The 27,298-nt window shown below is 37.6% G+C and overlaps 1 protein-coding gene across 1 annotated transcript in view; it reads right to left on the bottom strand.

Annotated features, from left to right (window-relative positions):
• The window catches only part of LOC150086891 (dynein axonemal heavy chain 7-like), a 1,233,418-nt gene that overhangs the window by 713,147 nt on the left and 492,973 nt on the right, over positions 1–27,298 (bottom strand). The window contains exon 28 of the mRNA XM_090372313.1: positions 22,514–22,706. Coding sequence (XP_090228439.1) covers positions 22,514–22,706 — 193 coding nt within the window. The remainder of the gene's footprint in view (positions 1–22,513; positions 22,707–27,298) is intronic.

The raw sequence follows: 27,298 nt of genomic DNA, 5'->3' as shown, positions 1-27,298 counted from the left end.
CATAAAATCTAATGCAATGCATCAGTGAACTGATTCAACATTGCCCTTGGGTGGCAAGGGCAATGTTGAATCAGTTTGGTGTGATATATGTACTGGGAAAACAAAAATGCATTAATACAGTATTAAATGCTTAATACAGTATTTAGGATAAATTACAAAACTATACTCATTTGGAACTCGTAGTGTTTAATAAGGGAAGAGAAGAGAAACTTATTTTTCAGGGAGAAGGCGTGGGTGTGTGGGAATGGTGAAACTCACCCTGGGGGCTCACATCTGGTGAGTATGGGCTTGGCACACCCAGGGTCCTGAGCTGGATATCATCATTCTTCTCTTTCCTGGTGATTCCCTTTTGACTCTCTCTCTCTCTATCAGGGTAACGGGTAACTCGGGAATTTTTTCTTTTTTGGCTAGTGCAGCATAAGCCTCAGGCTTCCTTGCACCATATAGCTAATCATAATAATAAACTTCTCGCTCTAACTGGCTGTTGTGTGCCTCTCTGCAACCTATGGAGGGGGGGAGGAGTAAGCTGAAGCCACACTACCTCCGAGAATCACAGGAAACGTTGATTCGAAATGGACAACAACGTGAGTGGAAAGAAAGAAGAGTCCCTGGGTTCTCATGCCTACAAAGGTGCTTAAAGAAGTTTCATTGCTCCAGTGGAGGCGCGATGCCATGATGTTTTTGTGTGATGCTTACCAAAATGGTAGTGTTTGAGAGCAGATGTGCATTTTTGGTCTGTGACGTAGGATGAGATAGCCATGAGTGTATAAAGGTTTGAAGCAGTTCCAAGAGGAGGAGTGGCGCTTTTGCAATGAGTGGGGGAGGGAGTTTCAGGTCGGCTTTGTTACTGTGGGTCACAGTAGCCGAAGTTGAAAGGGAGAACGAGAAGCTAAAAAGAAAGCCTCGAGATCCAGGAAAGTAAACGCCCTAGTATCCCACTGAGGGAAGGAAGTCTCATCGCCTGCTATAGAGGAAAGCAACTGAACCCAGTAAGCAATCCAATTCTTTGTGTAAATGAAAATGATTGAGATTGCAAGAATAGAGTAAACTTAATGCTTCCTTTCTAGAATTAACTTAAATCTGTGTAAATCCAACAATGTATGAAATAACTGATTGTCTAAAAGACACAGAAGACCTTTCCAGTGTTAAAACAAGGAATTAATAAGAGTAAGAATAATCAAAAATGGACAGTTGTTAGTCATTTAATTATAATTAGAATATATTGCAAAAGGTGACAGAAAGCCTAAAGTGTGTTTGTGTAGCATTTCTCTTTTACTCAAAATCTGCTGAATACAAGTGTGTTATGAATATCATAGTTAATTCAGCTTATGGTAATTTGATAAATTAACAAAGTCAAGAAATGAATAGTTTCAGAATACTATGAAGATACTTGATTATATAGTATTATAACTCTAATTAAATTAGTACCACTGTATTATTATGAGCTTTAACTTAGAAGCAACATATGTTCTACTATATTACATTAATAACCAGAGAGAATGCAAATGCACTGTTTATATTTTTTTGACGAAGGTAAAGAAAGCCAACACGAGAACGACGAGAAACGTATGACTTACGCGGAAAATTAGTTTCCCGATAAGACACTCTAGTGCTGCTCGCTTGGTAAACAGATGGTAGTTGTTATCAGTCTGGAGCAAAGTCGAGAACGATATACTGATTAACAGGTAGGAGTGGCAAATGATGTGCTCATTGGTGCACGAACACAACACAACATATCATAACATCACTTTAGTAGTACTCAGAAACATGGTAACTTGCCCTAATGAACACTTTCCATAATGGTGAAAAAAAGGTCAGATTACCTCAACTTGAGATGCCTCCATAGCCAGGTAGCAGCAGTGCATAGCACACGCTTTTTGATTAGACCGGGGTTCGAGCCTGTGATCACCAAATACGGAGGATGCGGAAAGGTCAGGGAATGACCACCACATATCCACGGAGCAATATGGCCTTAGTTGCTAATGCTCCTAAAAACCAAAACAAAACAAACAAAAAAAAAAACCTCAACTTGAATCCCATGGGAGCTTGAACCCCTCCCGAAGTGGAGGGGGTAACATAACCTTTTTTCTTATAAAAAAACAGATTTTTTATGACTGTATTTTTATTTTCTTGTTCAATAATATGCCCTAATGGTGAAAATGTCAGGTTACCTCAACTTGAATCGCATGGGAGCTTGAACCCCTCTCGAAATGGAGGGGGTAACTAACCTTTTTTCTTTAAAATTATGGGTGGACTAGTGCATAAATTGTTTATTAACAAAATATTAATTTTTTCTTAGTGTACTTTTATTTTTAAACACTTGTGCAGATACATACGTATCATAATGTCAATCAAGACCTCAATAGCTATTCACTATATATATATATATAAAAAGAATTTTTATCCTATTATTTCCTAACCTACCATTTAAGGTCAGGTTACGAAATATAATGAAAGATAAAGAAACCTTTTACTTTTTTCGTAACCAAACCTAAATCAACAGTATAGTAAAAACACTCATGAACTCCAAAAGTCTGATTTTAATAATGAGAAAAAAACATAAAGAAGAACATAAAAATGAACAGAATGGAACGAAACTTTTATTAATTTAGTTTTCATCAAAAAATCAACCAATGTTTTATTTTACTTACAAATTTCTTCCATCTTTAAAAGATTCATCGTTGCTATTACCTGTTTACCCTTCATCACAAAACTATTATGCACTGTTCTTTACTCATAAATAAACATTCTAATTTCAACCAATGACAACACAGTCTGTCATGCCCACCACCAATCATTTCATCATTTGCCATGCCTACCTGTCAATCAATATATCCTTCTCGATTTCGGCTACAGACCGATAACACCTACCGTCTGTTTACCGAGCGAGCAGCGCTAGAGTCCGGTGTCGGGAAACTAATTTTCCGGTAAGTTATCCGACGTTTCTTGTCGTTCTTGTGTTGGCTCTCTTTACCTTAGCCATTTTTTCTTTAATACACCTTGTTATGTGTTATTACATGTCTCTTTCTCACTGCCAATATTCTAATACACCCCAAAGAAACAAATAGTAATAAGAAGAAGGTTATGAGGGGTTGGGTAAACACCAAGTGTTTTCTCAATTAAAATCACAATGCAATTCAAAGCTGCAGTAACCAGATGTTAATAAAAAACCCTTGGTTGCCGAGGGCTTGGATCTTGTCCTAACCAGACGAAATTACACCCCAGAGGAGGGGGGTGACAAAATGGTTTCCGTGACCATGATAAAAAAACAAGTATGTAGTAGTGGTAGTGGCATGTGATGCAAGAAAGCAAGTGCATGAGCTTATGCAGCATCAGCAAAAAAAAATTTACAAAACAATTCCCTCTAAATGTTTGTCCAGTTCCTCCTTAAATTTATTTAACCTATCAACTTCCACAACGACAGATGGAAGTTTGTTCCAGCAATTAACCACCTGCTGGCTAAAGGCAAATTTCCGCACATTTTCAGGGAAATAACATAAATATCCAAAGCACATGAAGTAGAAATGCATGAAGAGAAACAGAAATGGTTGCTGGTGTCTTGAGAAATTGGCAGAGAGAAGTGTGTTATGCTATTTCTATTTGATAATAGTGAATTATCTGTATTGTTATTATTATTGTTGTTTGAGTATGCATAGCAAGAATTAGCAACTTTTCCATTAACTACTTAGCACAGCTTGGGTACTACTGACTTAAAAGATGTTAAAAAAAAATTTTGAAAACAAATTGGAAGGCAAATTAAGAACTATAAATTCAAATCAGTTGCTGCTTGTCACAACGTCAAGAACTAGTTAAGCTACTGAATAGGTACAGAGATGTTTTTGCCAAATCACCTATCTAAATGGGTCATTCCAATGTGGTGCAACACAGAATAAAGTTAGAAGACAGTGTTCCAATTAAGCAAAGAGCTTACTGCATACCCTATGCCTTAAAACGAGAGGTTGAAAACCAGGTTGATGAATTATTAGAAGGAGGTATAATTTCACCAAGTGTGTCAACTGTATTCCGCACCTATCATAATGGTTAAAAACGAGATGGTTCTCTTCACAATGTGTATTGATTTCCAAAAACATAATGCCAAAACTGTTGCAGATTGGTCCTTGAGGTTGTCACAGACATTCTCTCAGATATGCTAGACAAGCTGTACTTGCTACCTGTGAGTCTAAAATGCTGATGGAATTGATATTCGGGTAACACTCAAGGCAAGTGGACCCAATTTCGGCAAAGTCCGGACGGTCTGTGGCAGCCAAATCCTCTACCTGCACCTTCACGATGGTGGGACTGTTAGTAATCCTGGGTATAACCTCCATGCACAAGTACATGGTGGGTGACCCTCCGGGTGTGAACCAATGTAAGCAGGGGTCGAGGTGTGGCGCCCACCACCACATGGAGGAACGCCGCCCTTCTATGTTACCAGGCAGTACTAGGTGGTAGATGACTCTCATCAACCGGTGCAATACGACCACTTTGCTTATTGGAGGCTTGAAGTGGTGGAATCCATGTTTAGTCTCTAGAGCTAAGTTCCGATGAACCCTTCCCCATCTCTTCCATCATGCAGTATGATTGATGACTTTTGAGGTTATGATGAACATCGTGGTGAGATCCAATATATCTTACATTTCGAGGGTACAGCTCTAAAACGGTGTTCGCAGGCCGGCCGCTAGTTAGTACACCGGACCGAACCTATTGGTAACTCTCTAGAAGGCTTCTGGATCAGCTAGTGTATAATCTTGCTACCTCTATTCTGCCAGATAGTGACTGGAGGGAGTCTAAGTAGTGTGTATGCGGGGAGCATTGTCAAGGCTACGTTATGGGTATATTCTTACCATGTGTACACCATATCCAAAAATTTCATTACTTCATACAGCAGGTCCCACCCACTTTTTCTTACTATCGAATACACCATGAATTGTCAAACTAATAGAGCAAGCTTATCTGCAAAAAGATCTAAACCTCCCAAGCACTTCTTAATTCATTTCACAAATATACGTGGTCTCAATACTAATCTCAACGATGTCCATTTCCACTTGCAGTCAGCCAAACCCCATGTACTTTTTCTGACAGAATCTCAGTTATCGTTTGATTACTACTGCTCATCTCAGATGCCCTAATTATTCGCTGTATGATTCTTTTCACCTCAAAGGTGGTACTTGTGCATATGTCCATTCTGATATCCCTGTCAGAGACTTGGCAATTTGGAATCTCCTCTCTTTGATCTTCTCTGGCTTAAAATCTCTCTACCTCATTGTGCCAAATTCATCTGTTGTCTGTACCGTTCTCCCAACTCCACTGATCACTTGGAGCTTTTTGACTTCCTCTCTCTTTGCAACTTGACTTTCTCCAGTTCAACATTCCTAACAGTGAGGTAATTTTCCTTGGTGATTTTAATGTTCACAACTCCAGCTGGCTTCCATTTTCTAGTCACACCGACCCAGCTGGTCGAGATGCTGAGGCTTTTGCAATTACTGATGATCTTGCACAGATTGTTCATTTACCTACAAGCATACAGGACAATCCTAATCATACAGCCAATACGCTTGATCTTTTTCTCACAAACAACCCTTCTAAGTACACGGTCGAAGTGAGAGGTCCTTTAGGCACTTCAGATCACAACTTGGTCATTGTCTCTTCTCCAATGGAACCTTTATCTCATGGCTATTCTCAACCTCATGTTGTTTGGCATTACAAGAATGCAAAATGGGATGACCTACGAGAATTCTTTTCTTCTTTTCCTTGGTCGAATTACTGTTTCAAAAGTTCTGATGTCAACGTTTGCTCAGATCGTGTCCGTGAATTATTCTTGCAGGAATGGAATCCTTTATCCCACACTCCACTTAAAAATCTTGTCCTTTATCTAAACCTTGGGTTTTCCAATAAATGTGCTAAGGCTGTTCAAGACAAGAATGTTGCATATCGTAATTGGCTTGTTTCTAATTCTTCAGTTTCATTTTCTGCCTACACTAAAGCTCGCAAGAATTGTAAAGCAGTTATTAACCAGTCCCAACTAGAGTTTGAACAGGCTAAGAGTAGAAAACTTGCTTCTTGCCCTAATGGTAGCCGAGAATTCTGGTCTCTTGCCAAAGCTATTGGCAGCAACTTTTGCCCATCTTTGCTCCCACCTCTGTCCAAACCAGATGGTTCTGTTGTCACTTCAGTTAAAGCTGACCTGCTAGCATCCCATTTTTCTTTCAACTCATGCATTAACAATCTTGGTAAATCATCTCCCACTATTCCCAACACGCTGCATTCAATGCCTCCTGTGGTCTTCTGTCAAAAGGATGTCAGAAGGATTTTGATGAATCTTGATGCTAAGAAAGCTCCAGGTCCCGATGGTATTTCTCCACTTGTTCCCAAAACCTGTGCTCCTGAACTTACTCCTATTCTTTTCCGCCTTTTTTCACTTTCTTATTCCAAAGGTGTTTTTCCTTCTTGCAAATTTGCTCATATCCAGCCAGTTCCTAAAAAGGGTGACAAATTCCTCCCATCCAATTATCGTCCCATTGCAATTACTTCTACTCTTTCTAAAGTAATGGAGAAATCAATTAATTGCCAACTCTTAAACTACCTAGAAATCTTCCGTCTGATCAACGATCACCAGTATGGATTTCGTCAGTGTCGATCCACTGGTGATATTCTGGCTTATGTTACCCATTTATGGACTAATTCAATGGAAAGGTTTGGTGAAACACAAGCAGTTGCTCTTGACATCTCAAAGGCTTTCTATCGTGTTTGGCCTAAAGGTCTTCTAAACAAGCTTCCATCTTATGGTTTGCCAACTGTTTTTAGTAATTGGTGATCCAGTTTTCTCTCTGATCGCTCACTGAGGGTGATGGTAGATGGCTGTCTTCTAACTTCTCCACTAATGCCAGTGTGCCCCAAGGTTCAGTTCTTTCCCCCACTCTTTTCCTCTTGTATATTAATGACCTTCTTCCATTGATTGGAAATCCTATCCATAGTTTTGCCGATGATAGCACATTGCATTCTACTTTCCATTTTGAGAAACCTTGTTCAATCAGCTTCAACTTCTCGAAAATCTGCTGAAATTTCCTTAAATGCCAATCTTCAAGTAATTCTCCAGTGGGGCAAAGACAACTTAGTTGATTTTAACCCTTCTAAAACTCAGTCTTGTCTTATATCTCGCAAAAAGGATTCTTCTGCTCCTATGCTTATCTTTAGTGACACTCCGATTTCTAGACAAAATGATATATCTCTTTTGGGGATTACCCTAACTTCTATCTCTCTTGGCACAAGCACATTACAAATACTGCTTCTTCTGCATCTAAAAAATTAGTTTTCTCTTTCGCTCTTGGCGTTACTTTTCTTCCAAACAGCTGCTCACTCTGTATAAATCGCAAATCCACCCTGCCGTGGAATATTGTTCCCACATCTGGGGTGGTACCCCCAAAACCTCTCTCAGGCTTCTTGATTCCATTCAGAAGGGGGCAGTTAGGTTAATTAATGACTCATCTCTAACAGAGTCTCTGCACTCGCTGTCTCATAGACGTACTGTTTCTGCTTCATGCCTCTTCTACAAATACTTCCATGGGCACTGTTCTTCTGAATTAGCTTCTATAATTCCTACTCTCTCTTTCAAAACAGTCCGAACACGTGCCGCCACCAGCCAACATCCATTTACTGTCCAATTTCAAACTCACAGAACCAACTTTTCATCTTCCTCGTTTATTCATTCAACTGCTGTTTTCTGGAACAACCTTCCTTCAAACGTATCTCCTGAAAATTACAGTCTACAGGAGTTCAAGTCCAATGTCAACAAATATCTTCTTTCGTCTTCTCAACCTCCAACCCAAGCACGGTACTAAGTACTATAGTTTCTACCACCTCTCGTGTTTGGGGTTTACATAAAAAAAAAATAATAATAATAATAAGTTTCCAATTCCTCAGATTACAGAAATTCTGGATATAAACTGGGAAAAGCACGCTACTATAGCACTCTTGACCTTCAGTCAGGGTTCTGACAGATTCCCATTCACCCTGCAGACAAACAAAAAAACAGCTTTTACAACTGGTTATGTTTTATATCAGTTCAACAAATTGCTGTCTGGATTAAAAAATAGTCCAGCAACATTCGTGAGGGCCATTTCTATCATGATCCAAGATCTAAGGAAAGAATCCATCTTCTGCTATCTTGGTAACATAATTGTGGCAGGCTCAAATCTGGAAATGCACATGAGAAAGAGAAGGTTTTCCAACGTTTGAGACAGTGTTACCTTAAAGTGAAGCCATCCAAGTGCAAATTCTTGAAGCAGGAGATCACTTATCTAGGACATCTAGTTAGTTCAGATGGGGGTCCTCCCAGACCCTGAGAATCTTCTCACCTGTTGTCAGGTGAGAAGATTCTCAGGAATGACTGGTTTTTACAGGAAATTTATTAAGGACTATGCAAGGACTACTTGACCATTAACCAATCTCACAAAGAAAAATGCACCTTTTACATTGGATGAAACAACACAGTCTGTTTTTTGAGAAACTGATAAAAGCTCTTATATCAGAACCTCTACTGATCTATCCAGACTTTTCAAAACCTTTCTTCCTAAGTATATCTGCAAGTGATTATGCCATCGGAGGAGTTTTAGAGCAAGAAATGGAAAACGGCTCAAGACAGCCAACTGTGTATGCAAGTAGATTGCTGAAGCAGGGTGAGAAATCATATAGCACTTTTGAAAAGGACAGCTTAGCTGTTATTTTTTCTATTTACCACTTCAGGGCTTTTTTATATGTAAGGAAGTTTGGCATAATCTCAGACAACTCCACATTGAAATATCTATTAAAATTAAAGAATCCAACTCCTTGATTGACTCGATGGAATTTGATGCTGCAAGATTATGATTTCTTAGTGGGAATACAGGCCAGTTTGTTTACACTCAAATGCAGATTTCTTGTTCTGACTAGTGTTAGAGGAAGAGCCTAAGCCATGCAAGAGAAATGTCATGAAAATAGTTGTGCCATTATCAATTGGAATCACCTTAGAGGCCTTAGTGATGCCAAAATATGCCACTAAAGAACTGACAAGGTCATTGCAGAGGAAAGATAACAAAATTAAACACTTTAATCACACAATTAGAAGACAATACTCAATCCTAGGTGAAGATCCTAGATTCATACTATTTGAGTGATGCAATATTATATGTTATATTACATGGAATATTAAGCCTTGTGAACAATTAGTGGTACTAGTAGTACCAGTGGTACCAGTCTCACTAAAGGCTGAAATCATGAAGGCATGCCATGATGTTTCACAAAGCAGCCATCTAGCATTTGATAAGATGTTACAAAGGATTAGGAAAGGTTTCTTTTGGGTAAATATGTACAGTGCCATCAAAAATTATGTGAGCACTTGTCCTTTACGTTTGGAAAAACGAGAGTATAATCCAAAGGCAAAGGCAAACCTAATGTGGGTTCCTTCTGGGGCAATCCCTTGGTACAGAGTGAGTATGGACATCCTTGGACCTTTACCTACCAGTTTAGATGGAGATAAATACCTACTAGTAGTAGTGGATTGCTTCATGAGTTATGTAAAAGTGATACCATTGAAGATACAGAAAGCTGAATAGGTAGCAACCACTTTTGTTAATTTTGTAGTGGCAAGACACGGAATTCCACAAGTTCTATTGACAGACCGCAGAAGTAACTTTTTCAGTCAGTTAATGAAAAACCTCTATGATCGGCTTGGAATTAAGAAGCTTCAAACAAGTGCATTTTATCCTCAAAGTAACACCAAGGTAGAATGCCTAAATACGACACTGGCAGCAATACTATTGTTGTTATTTGGTTTTTAGGAGCATTAACAACTAAGGCCATATTGCTCCGGATAAGCGGTGGTCATTCCCTGACCTTTCCGCATCCTCCTTATTTGGTGGTCACTGGCTTGAACCCCGGTCTAATCAAGAAGCATGTGCTATACACTGCTGCTCCTGCACACCTGACTACAGAGGTGCCCAGCAATACTATCACATGTAGTTAACACCACACAGTCAGAATGGCATATTTGTGTACCATTAGTAGCAGCATATCACTCTGCTGTTCACTCATCTACACATGAAACGCCAAACTATTTGATGTACGCCAGGGATGTGATTCTATCTCAGCATATTTGGAATTCTCCAGTTCAACCGACATATGCTTCCTTGGAACATTATTCAGAACAAATGGCAGCAAGGATGCAACGTACATATGAGATAGTCCAACAACACCTACTAAAAGCAGCAGAAAATCAGGACAATATCACTCTACTAAAGCTGTAGATAAGCAAATCAGAGTGGGCAGTGTGGTAAACCCATATATGCCAAGAGCTAGGCCAGGTCGAACACACAAGTTGACACGTCAAAGTAGTGGACCGTATAGAGTTATAGCTCAGATGTCTCCCATTAACTTTCAAATACAACATATCTATCGACCTAGAGATAAACGATTGGTTAATGTGGATAGACTAACTAAAGTATAGATTGTAGACCATTTCCAGAACTATGTCTTGAGCTTCCTGAGACTGATACATCCCCCTGAACCATCTTTGGAACGCACTAAGCTAAAAGAGGTTTATCAAGAGCAGGAAGAGGAATAGTTCGATCCAATTGTGCTGACAACCATAGTACCTAACTTACCTGCGTCTATTCCTCTTGCATACCTTGTATTCCTCTTGCAAACAGAGGTGTGAAAGGACAATCAGTAGTGAAACAAGATCAACAGGAATTCCACATAGTGGAAGGGGAGAACAAGGTCGCTCTCTACACACCAGTATAACCTGCATAGCAGAAGTTGGGAGTCTCAAGTCTCTGTACCACTTCCTAGAAACTATGAGGTGACGGTAATTCCTCAATCACCAAGGGAGCCAGTTATTCCAGAGGAAGTTCAAATTCCTGATGATGACGCAGAACAGAATATTTCTTTTAATGGTACAGATACTGAACCACAGTTTCAGCCAGTCCAGACTTATTTAGAACAGGGGGCAGAAGCATCACTGCGCTCTGAGGATCCTGGAATATTGGGGCATTTTATGAAATGAGTTATTTGTCCTGACCCAGACCCTGAACAATATGAAGATAAGTCAAATCAGAACACAGGTGTGACTGCATATGATTATGTGCTTAAATTTATGGATACCTTAAAATGAGATGAAAAGAGAGAATATATTCAATGAGCAGCAAATCTCTGTTGTGTAGCTCAAATATTTGCATACAGGCTTATGCTACATTCAGTGGGTCTTAAAGTGATGATCTGTATTTTTAAGCAGTTGAAACGTCTCCTAAGAAAGAAGTGTGGTCTAAGAAAAGAGAGAATACAATTTGTAAAAAAAAAGAGAATGCCTAGTAATGGCAAGTTTGGGGAGGGGGGAGAAAAAAATAGAAAAATTTTGTAGCAAACAAAGGATTATTTGCAGGATTATTGCCTATTTGGGGGCTTGACCTGAAATGTGAAGAGTGGATCCGTTTATTGGATTCTGTCAGTATGTTTTATTGGCAGTTATGTTATTGGGTAGTTCAACGAGCACAGGTTACCAAATGGTATAAATAGAAGTATAAGAATGGGAAAGGAATCTATCTCATTTTTATAAATTTCATGCAAAAGCACGAGTTACTTCAATGAAAAAAAAAAAGGGGTTGGGATCAGTGCCAGAACTTTTAATCAAATATGACCATTGGGCAAATACTATTATTGAGTAGATATCATCATTTTTCTCCCACAAAAACATATCTTAATCATGTAGGATCAAACGAAGAGAAGAAGTATGCAATTGGTCTAGGGTGTTACAGGTACCTCCCTAGTTACTTTTTGTTCTCTCTCTCTCTCATTGCATATCTAAATTCAAGTTCAAGAGAAAGGATCCAAAGTGGTTAGGAAAAAAAAAACAAAAAAAAAAAAAAACTACCAAAGAATTATTCTTGTGCTCATGCCTCCCAAAAATCCAGAGTGCTGTTTAAAACATTATACTAATTAAGGTAATCTATGTCTATTTTCTCAAAGCAAGAGAATAAAAGGAGGTCGCCGAAGCTGAGTGGTCATGCGCACAGGTGCATAAGTATACGTGCTTTGAGTGACTGGGGTTCAAACCCGTAACTGCTAAATATGGTGCTGTTTCAAACTCCTCTGACCATTTGATCATCCCAGAGAATTAAACAGATATAGAGAAAAAGTTTCTTTATTTGCCAATACCAAGACAAGGGAAGAACAAGATCCTCAAAGCTGTCAATAATAGTTAAGGATTAAAGCCAGAAAAGAAAAGAAAAAATATAGAATTAAAAATCTAATAAATCTTTTTCATCAACAGAGATGGGAAAGAAGTTAGTACTAGAATGCAAAGTTTGGATCAATGGAAATTCAGGAAACATAAGATGTATCTACTTTAGGAAGATGTACATTTAGGAGGAATCAGGAGTCGGCTTTAACTCCTAGCAAGTGCCATTATTTTTAATCAATTAGTGCCATTTGTGTGACATACAGTGCTATGACTCAGATTATGAACGTAAATTCTCTCTCTGAACATTCTGAATTGTCCAAGATAAATTCTGGGAAAGGACAGTTCCTCTGTGTGCTCTTCAAACAGTAAGCTGTGTGACATACAGTGCTATGACTCAGATTAACAGAATCATTTTGCTTATTAAACAGAAAATCAGTGCAATGCCTCAACTCCTATGATCTGAAGATATGGAGTAATGCCATGTCGGTCAGAAAGTGCGAGCTCACTCATTGCCATCACGAATGGAGTTAAATGTAAATTCTCTCTGAACATTCTGAATTGTCCAAGATAAATTCTGGGAAAGGACAATTCCTCTGTGCGCTCTTCAAACAGTAAGCTCTGTGGTGCCTTGGTTTCTTCTGGGGTGAGTCTAAGATATTTATCGTCGCTCCACAATGTTTGCTGTTGGGCGATGAGACTTTCCTCGATCAGAACTGATTCACTTATGTCATCTTTAGCCAGATTAATTTCCATGTGACTGTCGTCAAAGAATGACTGATCTATCATGATTTGATACAATCGATTGAGAGGCATAGTGACCAAATATTCAAGCTATGCTTTAACCACTCGCTATCTTACTAAACTGGGGGTAATTGTGCCTGACTGCACAACTACCCCCCATTCCTTGCACCATATGGCTAATAATAATAATAAAATAATAAATATTGATTCGGTAGAGTAAGTAGAGGGCTTGAGCATAAAACATACATTGTTTGATTTTAAAATGGTTCTGATTTTCATCAAAGATGTTTTCACATAAAATATCTTTTGTGTGTAGAGGGTACACATGCAGTTTTTTATTTATTTTTTTACTTTTTTTTGTAATTACTCATTACACTAATTACTTTTTTTGCAAAAAGAAATAAAAATGGAGAAAAACTATATTTTTGATTAAAAAAAAATGGAGAAATGCTTTACAGCCAACTATATTATGATGGTGAGATGGAGAAGGGCTTAAATGGAGAAAAAACAGAAAAATTCTACATCATTAATCCAGATAGCAGCAAGCTATGTTTAAAGCTCCGAGAGAAGAAAGTAAAAATGAATAAAAAGAAAGATAAATGATATTAGCAGTGACTGTTCATGCATTAAAAATCTGCCATATAATACTCATAAATTTAACTACATAAGCAGTGTAAAGGCATCTTTTGATTTTATCTCATATTGTGAGATAAAATCAAAAGATGCCTTCACAACGAGATACAAGGTATTGCACTATTTCGAATAAATAATGCTTCTCTAGTACAGGAGAATTATTTACACCGATATTATATAGTTAATTTCAACCTATAACATATTAATATCTTGTGCATTTAGCCTTCAAAATATTAAAAATCTGCAGATAAAAGGCTCACTAGGTTGGGTTGGTTGCTGACAATCACAATGATTTGATGAGGGATCTATAAAGATGTAACTACATCTTTATAGATGTAACAAGGATAATCCTTATTATCCTTGCATTTGACAGTAGTTACTGTCAAATGCAAGGATAAAGGGCTTTTTTGACAAGGCTAGTAGGAGCCAGACGTGTTCAAAGCCACTAAGTGGATTTTTCTTATTTATTGATTTGAAATGATTGTTTTTCTAAAACTTTTGATTTAAATTTAGTAGTATAGCATTATTTTGTGATTTTCTAATTAATCTGGTGTATTTATTCTTTACTCGACCTTGTAATTGCATAAAAGTATCAGTAAGGGTATCAAATCCATGTGTTACAAGTTGCAACTCTGCTGAACAAGAAGTTTTTTAGCAATATTTAGCCGCTTTATTGAATATTTTTTACATCAAATTATTTTCTGTAACTAGCTTATAGACCTAGAAAGGATCGTTAGTTTATTCTGAATTGAGACAGCGAGATTTGAAAGTTAATTAATACTTAAGTGTCCATAGATTTACCATTCGTAACTTGCCGCCTTTGTCATATGATACGTTATATACCGAACTACTTAGTGTTAGTATAGTATAGGTTATAATATTGTCAGTGATCGGTAGAATCTATTAAACTTGTGAACTTCATTATCAATTAAATTGTACTTTTAACTAAATACGTATAATGACTTAGATTACAAACGTAACATAATTAATTAATACATAACTGATACGGAAGTTATATAAAGGGAACTCGTAGATAATTAATACTTGACACTGAAAAATATATATACCATTATAACTGTGTTGGGATACAAGTTTAGGGTTATAATTTTGAATTGAAATTGAAATTTTACTGAAATTAAAATGAAATCATGACTCAGACCAGAGCAGCAAAGCAAAAGGCTCAAGCTAATGGAAGTGCTGTGGCTCAGAGGAGAACTGAGGGCGGACAGATGACTTCTGAATCACAGCCTTTTAAAATGCATTCCTTGCATGATATTTGTGGAGTATTCAGGTACGGGACATGATATTGCCATGGGGGATGTCTTTGTGTGTGTGCGCAATACAAGGAGTGTATCGAAATCAGGCAACAACTCAGCGTTGTTATGGGCCTATATGAGAGCTTGAAGGATAGGGTGGATGCCCTCGAAGGAACTAAATTGAGGGGCCCATCAAGCTCTCAGCTGCCCGCATCAACGCCAGAGCTTGCACAGGGTCATCACGCAACACAGCGGCAACCCCCAAGGCAGAATGCGCTGGTCCCACAGGAACTAGTAGTTGTTGGTGACTCTATTGTCAGGGAAACGGGGAACATGCTTTGTAAAAAGGTTGTTGTTGTTTGGTTTTTAGGAGCATTAGCAACTAAGGCCATATTGCTCCAGGATATGCGGCGGTCATTCCTTAACCTTTCCGCATCCTCCGTATTTGGTGGTGATGGGCTCGAACCCTGGTCTAATCAAGAAGCATGTGCTACGCACTGCTGCTCCTTCCCACCTGGCTACGGAGGCACCTTTGTAAAAAGGATAGGTGGAACAGGACCAGGGTATGTCTACCAGGGGTAAAGGTTGATGACGTTGTAGAGCGGATATCATCTTTTAAGGGCACAAAAGGTGATATAGTTGTACACGTTGGCACTAATGATATCAAGAGTAGGAGACCGGCAGAATTACTTAACAAGTACAGGTCACTGTTGAAAAAAAGCCGAGAGATTAGGGTTGAATTTGAAAGTGTCTGCAATTCTGCCTAGACATGACAGTAGGGAGTATATGATGAAAGCCTTGTCGATCAATTCAGCCCTGGAAAGATTGTGAAAGGCTCACGGGATAGAATTTTTTTCAGCCTGGTCTGTACTTGTTAACAGGAGAAACTGCTTCTACAGGGATGGGATACACTTAAATAGAAAGGGTGTAAGAATGTTTGCTGATGCTATCGAGGCAATGTTAGGTGGGTCGGAAAACTGCTAGATTGGAGGGGATACAAGAACTAATAGATTAACAGCAGCCACTAGCACAGGTTAAAGTGATTCTTGCACTGCTTCTATTGGAAGGAGCAGCAGCCTGGAAAATAAGATGCAGGATATTTCAGAGACTGCTGGGAATCATTGGGGTACAAGTAAACACATGGGTTGTGTTAGGGTAGCTAAGAAAAAGAACAGGTGCATGTATACTTGTGGGTACACCAATGCTAGGAGTTTAGTAAATAAATTTGATAAATTTGAGGTATTGCTCAAATTTATCAAACATCAAAGGCAGATATTGTTGGGATTTCAGAGACGTGGTGTCACACAGATATAAGGAATGCAGAACTGGAATTTGGGGAGTACAATGTCTACAGAAAGGATAGACAGGATAGGAAGGGAGGAAGGGTTATGTTAGAGTTAAGAAATACATAAAATCCAAGGAAGTGAAGCCAGTCGACATCGCTGGACAGTGCATTGTCGAGTCCGTTTGGTGTGACATAAGTATTGGTAGATCAAAATTGAGAGTAGGAGTGTGCTATAGACCTAATGACTCTGATGAGTATAATAAGAAACTGTAACAGGGAAATAGAGTGGGCCAGTAAATCAGAGAGTCTTATAATGTGGGATTTTAATTTCCCAGATATTGACTGGAATTCGGGGGCTGGTCACACACACACACTAGCAAGGCTTTTGTGGATTTATTGGATGATTGTTTTCTACATCAGCATGTTCGGGAGGCAACTAGAGGGAGTAATACTCTTGATTTGATTATCAGTAGTGATTCTTCATGCATTAAGAATCTGCAGATAAATGAACCACTAGGTGGCAGTGATCACAGTGTGCTGAAGTGGGATTTACTCAAAGAGGTAACTACCATTAGGGGTAAAGGGAAGGGTTATTGCTTTTGTAAAGGTGACTACGATGGACTGAGGCAGTATTTAAATTCTATACAGTGTGACCAACTGATGATGTTACCAACAGCAAATTCAAAATGGGAAGCATTCAAAGAACTTATCTTGGAAGCTACTAGGCTTTACATACCAACTAAAAAATATTGTTCAAGGTTTAGGCCTAAATGGATGTCAGATGAACTAATGAGACATATGGCAGAGAAGAAAAATGCATGGGATACATACAAATTAACACGTGACACAAAAGCCTATGATAGATACAAGTTGATCTGTAACCAAGTTACAAAGGAGGTTAGGCCGGTGAAGGCAGATTGCGAGAAATCTTGGGCAAGGGATGCAAAGAAAAACAGCAAAGAGTTCTTTACTTATGTAAACTCTAGAAGGAAGGGGATGAATCAGATTTGTCCACTTGATATCGATGGGTCAACTGTTGACGAGTCTGTTCAGGTAGCTAACCTCCTTTGTAACCAAGTTACAAAGGAGGTTAGGCCGGTGAAGGCAGATTGCGAGAAATCTTGGGCAAGGGATGCAAAGAAAAACAGCAAAGAGTTCTTTACTTATGTAAACTCTAGAAGGAAGGGGATGAATCAGATTTGTCCACTTGATATCGATGGGTCAACTGTTGACGAGTCTGTTCAGGTAGCTAACAAACTAAATGAATATTTTGCATCAACATTCACACATGAGGAGTTATACATCGAGGGAAATGCCAGAGGTGTATTCAACTCTGGCAGTAAGCTAGAGAATCTTATAATAACTGAGAGTAAAGTGGAGGAGAAATTGTTGAAGATAAACACAAGAAAGGCACCTGGGGTGGATGGGATCTATCCAGTTATATTAAAGGAGGCAGCAAAGGAAGTAAGCAAACCCTTAGCCATAATTATGAGAGCTTCCTTGGACTCAGTGGAGGTACCCATTGATTGGAGAAGTGCAAATGTGACCCTAATTCACAAAGGAGGATCAAAAGCTGACAAAAGTAATTATAGACCTGTGCGTTTAACTTCTGTTCCAGGAAAATTAATGGAAGCACTGGTTAAAGAAGCACTGCAGGATCATCTAGACAAGACTTCAGTTATAGCTCGGACACAGCATGGTTTTGTTAAGGGGAAGTCTTGCCTGACCAATTTGATTGGATGCTATGATGTCGTCACAAAAGGACTGGATGCAGGGAATAACTTTGATATTATATTCTTGGATCTTAGAAAAGCTTTTGATACTGTTGCACATGGAAGACTGCTGCACAAATTGGAGCAGTGTGGCATTGGAGCCAAATTGCTGCTATGGATAAAGGGGGTGGTTGAGTGGGAGAAGACAGAGAGTGGTAATGAATGGACACTGCTCATCGTGGACTAATGTTATTAGTGGAGTCCCTCAGGGTTCAGTATTGGGTCCATTATTGTTTTCTGTATTTATAAATGATATTGATGATGGTATATCAAGCTTGATGTCCAAGTTTGCAGACGATACGAATGTTGGCGGGGTTGTCAAGGACACTACTGACACTATGCTGCTGCAACAGGATCTGGAAAGGTTGAGCAGATGGGTTGAGAGGTGGCAAATGAAGTTTAACCTTGACAAATGTAAAGTACTACATATGGGAAACAGCAACCCCAGGACAACGTATCAACTCTGTGGTACTACACTGACAGTAGTAGAGAATGAAAAGGACCTGGGGTAATTGTGCAGGCAGATATGAAGTTCTCTGAGCAGTGCAGATGGGCTGCAAGAGTAGCTCATGGTGTATTGTCAATGATATATAGGAATTTTTCTAGCAGGGATAAGGATGTGATTATTACCTTGTATAAGGCAATGGTCAGGCCACACCTAGAATTCTGTATACAGGTCTGGAGGCCTCATTTCAAGAAGGATGTAGACCTGCTGGTACGAGTACAGAGAAGGGCAACAAGATTAGTGAATGGAACAAAGGGGTGCTCTTATGAAGAAAGGCTTAAGATTTGCAAATTACAGTGTCTGGGACTAGGCACCAGCGAGGTGATCTGATAGAAGTGTATAAAGCCTTGAATGGTTTGAGCATGCTCAATGCTGATGGGATTCTTCCTCTTGCTCAGAATAATCACCTGAGAGGGCAAAAATTCAAACTGAAGAAAGACAGATGTAGGATAGACATGCGGAAATTTGCCTTTAGGCAGCGGGTGGTTTGTTGGTCGAACAGACTTCCATCCCTTGTCGTGGAAGTTGATAGCCTAAATAAGTTTAAGGCTCAGCTGGACAGGAATTTCAAACAAACAGAGGGGTGAAGTGGAAGTGGTGTTTTTTTTTTTTTTGGCTGATGCTGCATAAGTTTGCTTTCTTGCATCAAATGCCTCTACTAATGCTAATGCTAACAATCACAATGATTTGATGAGAGATCTATAAAGATCTAACTACTGTCAAATGGAAGGGTAAAGGGCTTTTTCTTATGTAGAGATAACTAGAGACAGTTTTTAAATTCTATATAATGGGACCAACTGATGAAGTTACCAACAGCGAATTCAAATGGGAAGCATTCAGGGATGCTATCATAGAAACTGCTAAGCTTTTTATACCAAATAAGAGATACAATTCAAAGCATGCACCAAAATGGATGTCGGCTAATCAGATGGGATGTGTGGTAGTGAAGAAAACTGTGTGGGATGCATATAAATTATCAGGTACCTACAGTAGATTTAAACTAGTCTGCAATCAAGTCACAAAGTAGCTTAGGTAAGCTAAGGCAGATTATGAGAAATCTCTATCAAAGCAAAGCAAAGAAAAGAAAAGCAGTAAAGATTCTTCACTTATGTAAACACAAAGGAGGGAGATGAATCACATTGGTTCACAGATATGAATGGCTTAAATCCTTATGATCCTGCTTGGGTTTCTGACAAACTGAATAGGTATTTTGCATCTACATTTACAACTGAGGAATATTTTTGGAATGGGGATGCTGGAAGTGTGTCAAATTCTAACAGAGAGCTCAATGATTTTGTGATAACTGAGAGGAAGATGGAAGAACATTATTGAAGCTAAATGTAAAAAATATATAGCTGGGATCTATGAAGTTATTTTAAAAGAGAGCAGCAAAAGAGGTAAGCAAACCATGAACTATAATTATGAGAGCATCCTTGGATTCAGGGGAGGAACGATTGACCCAGAGATGTGTGAATATTTCTCCACTTCACAAAGGGGAATGAATTTCTCCACTTCACAAAAGGGAATGAATTTCTCTACTTCACAAAAGGAAATGAATTTCTCCACTTCACAAAGGGGAATTACTCATGTCACCCTTCACAAAGGGTGACATGAGTAATTACAGACCATTTAGTCTGATTTCTTTAAATGGAAAATAATGGTTGTTGTTGTTTGGTTTTTAGGAGCATTAGCAACTAAGACCATATTGCTCCAGGGATATGCGATGGTAATTCCCCGACTTTTCCGCATCCTCTGTATTTGGTAGTCATGGGCTCAAACCCCAGTCTAATCAAGAAACGTGTGCTACGCACTGCTGCTCCTGCCTACCTGGCTACGGAGGCACCTAGGAAAATAATGGAGTCAGTGGTTAAAGAAGTAATGTAGGCCAATCATGTCAGAAATGGAGTTATACTACAGTCACGGCATGGATTTGTTAAGGGGCAAGATAGTCTGACACAGTAACAAAGGAACTGAATGCAAAAGAATAATATTGACATCATATACTTAGACTTCAGAAAACCTTTTGACAATGTTATACATAAAAAAGACTGTTATATAAATTGTAGCAGAATGGTATTAAGAGCAAGTTGCTACTATGGATAAAGCAATGGTTGAGTGAGAGAAGACAGAGAGTGGATATCAATGCACTGCTCTTCTTTAACTAATGTTATCAGGAGAGCCCTCCAGGACTTAATGTTGGGCCCATTGTTGTTTTCTATATTAATTAATAATATTGATGAAGGCATATCAAGCCTAATGTCGAAGTTTGCAAATGTCATGTAGGTTGGCAAGGTAGTTAATCACGGTAATCAGGGTAAGCTACTGCCACAAGAACTACATAAATTAGACAGATGGGCTGAGAAGTGGCAATGGTAGTTTAATATTGACAAATGCAAGTACTTCATATGGGGAGCAGTCATTCCAGATTAATGTACCAAATGCATGGTATCACAATCAGAGCAGTGGAGAATATAAAAGATCTCAGAGTAATTGTGCATTTAGAAATGAAATTCTCTGATCAGTGTAGACAGGATGCCTGGATAGTTCATGTTGTTTTATCAGTGATATACAGGAATTTTGACAACAGGGATAAGGAGGTGATTATCTTCTTATCCCTATTGTCTCTAACTGTATAAGGCACTAGTTAGGCCACATCTTGAGTACTGCTTACAGGTCTGGAGGCCTCATTTCAGAAAGGATGTAGTTCTGCTGGAACATATGCATAGAAGGGCAACAAGATTAGTGAAGGGAACAAAAGGATGGCTTTAACAAGAAAGGCTTCAATTCTGAAAATTGCAGTGTATGGAGACCAGACACCTGTAAGGATATCTGACTGAGGTTTTTAAGGCATTGATTAGATTGAGTAAACTCAATGATGTTGGAATATTTCCTTTTGCTCAGGCTACTCACATAAGTGATTAAAAATTCAACCTGAGGATGGATGGTTGTAGGATGTGTAGAAATTTGCCTTCAGCCAGTGGGTAGTGATTGTCCGAATAAACTCCCATCTGGTTTTATGGAGGTGAGTAGTTTGAATAAATTAAAGGAAGAACTAGACAAACTGTTAGAGGGATTTTTTTTTTTTTTTTTTTTTGGCTGATATTGTATAAGCTTTCTTTCTTACACCATTTTCCACTACTGTGAATAACAATAATAATAAAAATCACATGTAAGAAATGATGCTCCAACACAGCTGCTGGTACTTAATTACAGAGGGTGTCTGGTATCCGTATATTCATTACCTGAGTCCCCGCAGCTAAAAGGTTGCAAATAATACATAAAAAATACGAAAACATTACAAAATATAATAGTATCTATGTACTTTGTTTCTACTTATGTTGAAGCACCCCACTACACACTTGACTATTTCTGTCCCACTCTTCCTGTGAGTGTCCTGTTGACTCGACTCCCTCTACCTATGGTCAGTTTTTATTTACTGTTGCTTGTTGTAGATGAGTCTGATCATTTTTAAATTACACGAATTCTTAGTTTTCTTATTTTTATTAACCATGTGTTCAAAGCAAAGTGCTGATGAGTGCATCACCAAAAAAAAAAAGAAAATGCTAAAGTTATGGTTTAGATGTCAAATTAGAAGTTATACAGTATGTACAAGTACATAATACATATTATGAAAATTTGGTCCAGTTTCAAGTGGAATTTTCTGGAACCAATTATCCTTGGATAACAAGTACTCAGATAATTTGCATGGTACAATATGTCTTATATTATATTTTCTCTTTTCTTTCATATGGAATAATAATGTTTAATTTTACAATTTCAATCATTAAATTCAAATTGAGGAAAGACAGATGTAGGATAGATGTGCAGAAATTTGCCTTTAGCCAGCGGGTAGTTGGTTGGTGGAACAGACTTCCATCACTTGTTGTTGAAGTTGATAGCCTAATCAAATTTAAGGCTCAGCTGGACAGTTATTTCGAATGAATGGAGGGGTGAAATGGGAGTGGTGTTTTTTTTTTTTTTTTTTTTGGCTGATGCTGAATAAGCTTGCTTTCTTGCATCATATGCCTCTACTAATGCTAATTAAACATAATTATATTTTTCATTCATGATCATCTAATCATAAAAAATTAAAAAATTACAAAAACCTACCCTGAAGTGAATAGTCACTATAGTTGAAAAAATAACATTCATTGCAGCTTCGCTAAATGGATTAATTGAAATTACATTGAAATGCCTCAAGAGTCGAGGAGTAATATTATTACGTGCTCCACCAGGTGGACCCATTGCACCAATAAACTGGGTATCTATAAGATGCATTTCTGTCATTTCTTTCCTCTCATACCTAACATAAAAGCAAATTAATATATTTTGATAAAACTCTCTAAGCATATTTTCTATAACACTTATGATTATAAATAGGAAGACATGTTATTTTTACATGCACTATGGCTATGGACAAGAAAAATATAGTCTTTCCACAATGGCATTCATCTTTTTCCTATGAGACTATTGCAACAAGTTGCCATAATGTTATGATACAAATACATGGCTCTTCTTGTAAGAGATATATGATTCTATTTATTTATAATATTGTGCACATGGTGAAGACAACGTTATCAATGGTTATTGTCATCGTATTACCCCTAGAGCAGTTGCATAGGATCTGTAGATGCCATTAAAAAAAAAAAAAAAACTGTTGTTTAATTTTGGAAATAAAATCAAATACTCCTGTATATCTCTCACAACAGTATTTCTGTTATAATTTTGATTTACTAGAGTTGTGAATAGTAAACTTTTTTAGTATGGCATCTGATAGATAGACAAGAAAAATGTTTCTTGTCCATCTATCAGTTCTTTTCTAGGCACATTAGCATATATGCATAAAGTGCTCATGTCTTTGCAATACTAGTCCATCTTTGGTTAACAACTCGACTCCTGGCTTATGGATTTTCATAAAATTTGATATTTAGTTCTTTCAGAAAGATTTGTCAAGACATCCCAAATTGGACCAAAAAAAAAAACAGGAAATTATTATTTCTATGTCTATCCATTCACATTAACTGAGAGTCAAATTATTGTCTCTCAGTTGATGGATTTTCATGGAATTTTATATTTGGTCCTTTTATATTGATTTTTTGAGATTTCTCAAATTTCATAAAGAGATAACATGGTGGATGCAAGAAATTAAACTGTCTCAGTAAGTACATAAAAGTCATTGCTTTTTGCTCTCTTTTTGTTATACACCGTGAATTATTACTATTTGCTAATGTGCCAAAGATGTAATAATGCACTGTGTACACTGACTAACTTATTGAAATTATCTGTATGGGAACTCTCTGACTTACGTAAAGGTTACGTTCCACGGAACGCTACAAAAGTCGGAATTTCCCCCATGCTTTGTGCAGCACTCGCTACAGTGCTCACTGAATTGATTGAATCAAAAAAGAAATGTTCAATGAACATGTAAATAGTATTCTTTATTGTATTTATTCAATTTGTTATCTTAAACGCAAGAAAAATTACAAAAGCGTACAATTTTAAAAAATTTCAATATTTTATAAAATTACAAAAAAAAAAGGAGCCAGGTGTAACGTCAGTAAGTTTTATCTCTCGAGTATCGTTGCAAGGATTGACGTCTTCAGCTCATAAGTACGCCACTGTGGAGGTTGAGGGCTGTGGAGATTTAGAAGGGGTTGGTCGCTCAACCTTATGAAAGAACATATTATTCAATGACTGGATGGTGGCTTTTTTCTTTTCATTGTAGATTTCTTTCTAGCAAGCAAGCAAGCATATCATTCACCCCTCTATTAACTTTTAAGAATTGTTCGCTGTCAGGATACATCTTCTCAAACCTTGCCATTGCCATCTCTCTCTCTCTGGTGATGAAGCGCCTCGGCTCCTCATTTAGTTGATCTTGAGCTTCGTCAGCATTTTCTTCTTTCACTATCGCTGCCTGCAAGTCAGTAAGTTCTTCGTTAGATAATTCCTTCTATTCTTCCTCTATTAACTCCTCTACGTCATTGGCAAAACTTCCAATTGAAGTAGCTCTGCAACCTTTACAACCTTATCTGCAATCTCTTCATATTATTCGTCTTTTTCAAATCCTTCAAAGCCTTTTACATGCCGTGGGCATATTTTCTTCCATGCACCATTTAAACAACTTTTAATAATTTCGGCCCAGGCCTTAGTAGTGTTTAAGATAGCATGGTAAATGTTGCAAGTTTTCCAAAAGTCTCAACATAAAATTTTTCTCATCGTCTAATGTAGACAATGCCTGAGCAAATGTACGTAAATTGTATGATTTTAAATTCGAAGTAACACCCTGATCCATAGATTGGATGAGTGAAGTCGTGTTCTGCAGTAGAAATATGACTCTCACATACGAATTGAAATCATCTAGATGCGTAGGATGTCCAGGAGCATTATCTAATAGAAGCAAAATCTTGAAAGGAACGTCGTTGTCTTTACAATATTTTTCAACTCGGGAATGAAGCAGCATTTAAAACAATCCTCAAAGAAAGATATTGTTATCCATGCTCTCTGGTTCGATTGGAAATGCATGGGTAGAGTGGCTTTATTGATGTCCGTAAATGCATGAGGATTTCCAGAATGATACACAAGCAGTGGTATTAATCTATAATCTCCCATTGCATTAGCCCTAAGCAAGAGCATGGCCCTATCTTTTGAAGCCTTGAAACCTAGCATTGTCCTTTCCTCTTTGGCAATGTATATTCGATCCGGCATTTTTTTTCCAATACAGAGCAATCTCATCAACGTTACAAATTTGCTGAGTTGAACAGCTGCCTTTATCAATAATTTTTTCCAACACGTCACAAAATTTCTCTGCAGTTGCAGAATCGGAACTGGCAACTTCACCGCATACTTTAACGTTGTGGAAACCAGCGAGATGCCTGAACCTATTAAACCACCCATTGCTTGCCACAAACCATACTTATCCTTAATATCTTTATCAATACTCGTTGCTTTTGCTTGAATGATCATTAGACTCAGGGGCACTCGTTTCTGAATCTGATTTTCCATCCATATTATTAACAGCTGTTTCATCTTCGATATAACACCTGAACACTGGTTTGTGATCAATGTTGATCTTAAGTGCGTTGATCCTTTGACAGTGCATGTACGGCTCGCTGTCCTTTAAAATAGTATTCACTGTTGAAGCAGCAAGACCCAATTCTCTTGCAATAGATGACAAAATTTGTCCTGCTTCTTAATTAATCATCTTCATTTCAAAATAAATCAATTTTGTTTTGTTTCCTGGCACAACCACCACTTGCACTTTTTGTTGGTCCCTTTCCCTTCATCATTGTAATACGTAAATAGGAATGAAGAGAAGTTTCTGAAAATTTGTTTTTTATATGATTGAAGATTTCAGTGAAGGAGAACTCATTTCACCATAATAACATAAAAACCCACACAATTTTGCAGTTATCGGTATTATTGAAAATGCAATAAGATTGAGTTTACTACCTGTTTATAATTAGATGCTCTAACAAAAAGCCCAATAAACCAGAAAGTACAAATTCTTTTTATTGTTTTTTGGTCATGATCTCCAGAAACGTGCTTTAGAAAAATATCACAAAGGTGTTCAAAATTGATTCTTATAATGGAACATATGATAACGATGAAAGGGTAGTGCAATTTCCATTATAAATATGACCTTTTAGAGAGATAAATAGCTTAGTAATATAGTGAAATTTTCAATTTCCAAGGACTTGGAACGAATTACAAAAAAAAAAAAAAAAAACTAAAAAAAAATAATAATAAAACAATGCGTTATTGGGTTCACATTACAATATTTTCACGATATCTCCATTTATTCCTACGGGATGGAAAATACGTTTGCACGATTTTTTTAAGTTTGCATCGGCCGACAAAAACTTAGGTAAAGTCGAATTTCCATAAGTTGGGTATTTTGTAAGTCGGGGAGTTCCTATATTGTGTAACTGTCGCTCATCTAGTCACTGTAATTCATCCCTTTCCACTGACAAATATCTGCACCAATTGCAATACTATCATTTCCTTCTTTTTATTCCACGTGAATAAAACCACATGTGTATTTAAAAAAATTTTTTTTTTTTTTTTTTCCCAAAGGGGAAAGCATTGCCTGGACAAAAAGCCAGAAATTAAGGTGGGTATAACAAAACACAAGTGAAAAATGCACCATATTGAAGAAAACATTTTAAACAATGAAAAGTGGAATAAACTGCATACATCTTAATTAATAAAAATCAGTTTTCAATTCAACAAAAAAAAGATAAAAATTATATTTTTTCAAATGGAATGCATTTACTTTCAATACAAGTGGATACATTAAATTTATAGTTGCAATGGAATGGGGGATAATCAAAAACAAGGCACATTACTGTATTTAATTCATAAGATGAGTGATTCTAGACAGAGTTTGAAATTGAAATAAGTAAAATATAAATGGTGCTATATAATATACAGTTTTATTTGCATGAATTATTTATACAACTGTCTCATTTTTGTCCCATTAATATCTCATTTTTGTGGTTATTGCAACAAGTAATGGTTCAACAACTGCACTTTATTGCCCAGTGTTGCACTATTAATATATAGATAAAAATCTTGACTAGAAAAAAAACATCCTTTATAAGAATAATATAAGGGATTTATATATTATAAATAATATTAAGGAGTAAGTCATAAAGTAAAACTGCTCCTCACCTCTCCATCACCCAGACAGGCAATGCAATTTGCCGTTTCATTGTGGGAGGTCAAAACCCAGAATCTGGCACCTAGTGACTCAGAAGATAATGTGTATAGCTCATGTAAGGAAAACCACTAGAAATTAACAAAATGATTGGAAAATATTAATGAGGTGACGGCATGGTCAGAACATGAGAGCGATAGTGAACATCTTCATTTATTGCATCTGCCCACTATTAAGAA

The sequence above is a fragment of the Mastigoproctus giganteus genome, chromosome 4 (genome assembly GCF_048544385.1).
Source record: "Mastigoproctus giganteus isolate SK-2022 chromosome 4, ASM4854438v1, whole genome shotgun sequence".
NCBI classification, from domain to species: domain Eukaryota; kingdom Metazoa; phylum Arthropoda; class Arachnida; order Uropygi; family Thelyphonidae; genus Mastigoproctus; species Mastigoproctus giganteus.
Note: the sequence above shows the minus strand (reverse complement) of the source record. Positions and strands in the feature narration are given on the sequence as shown.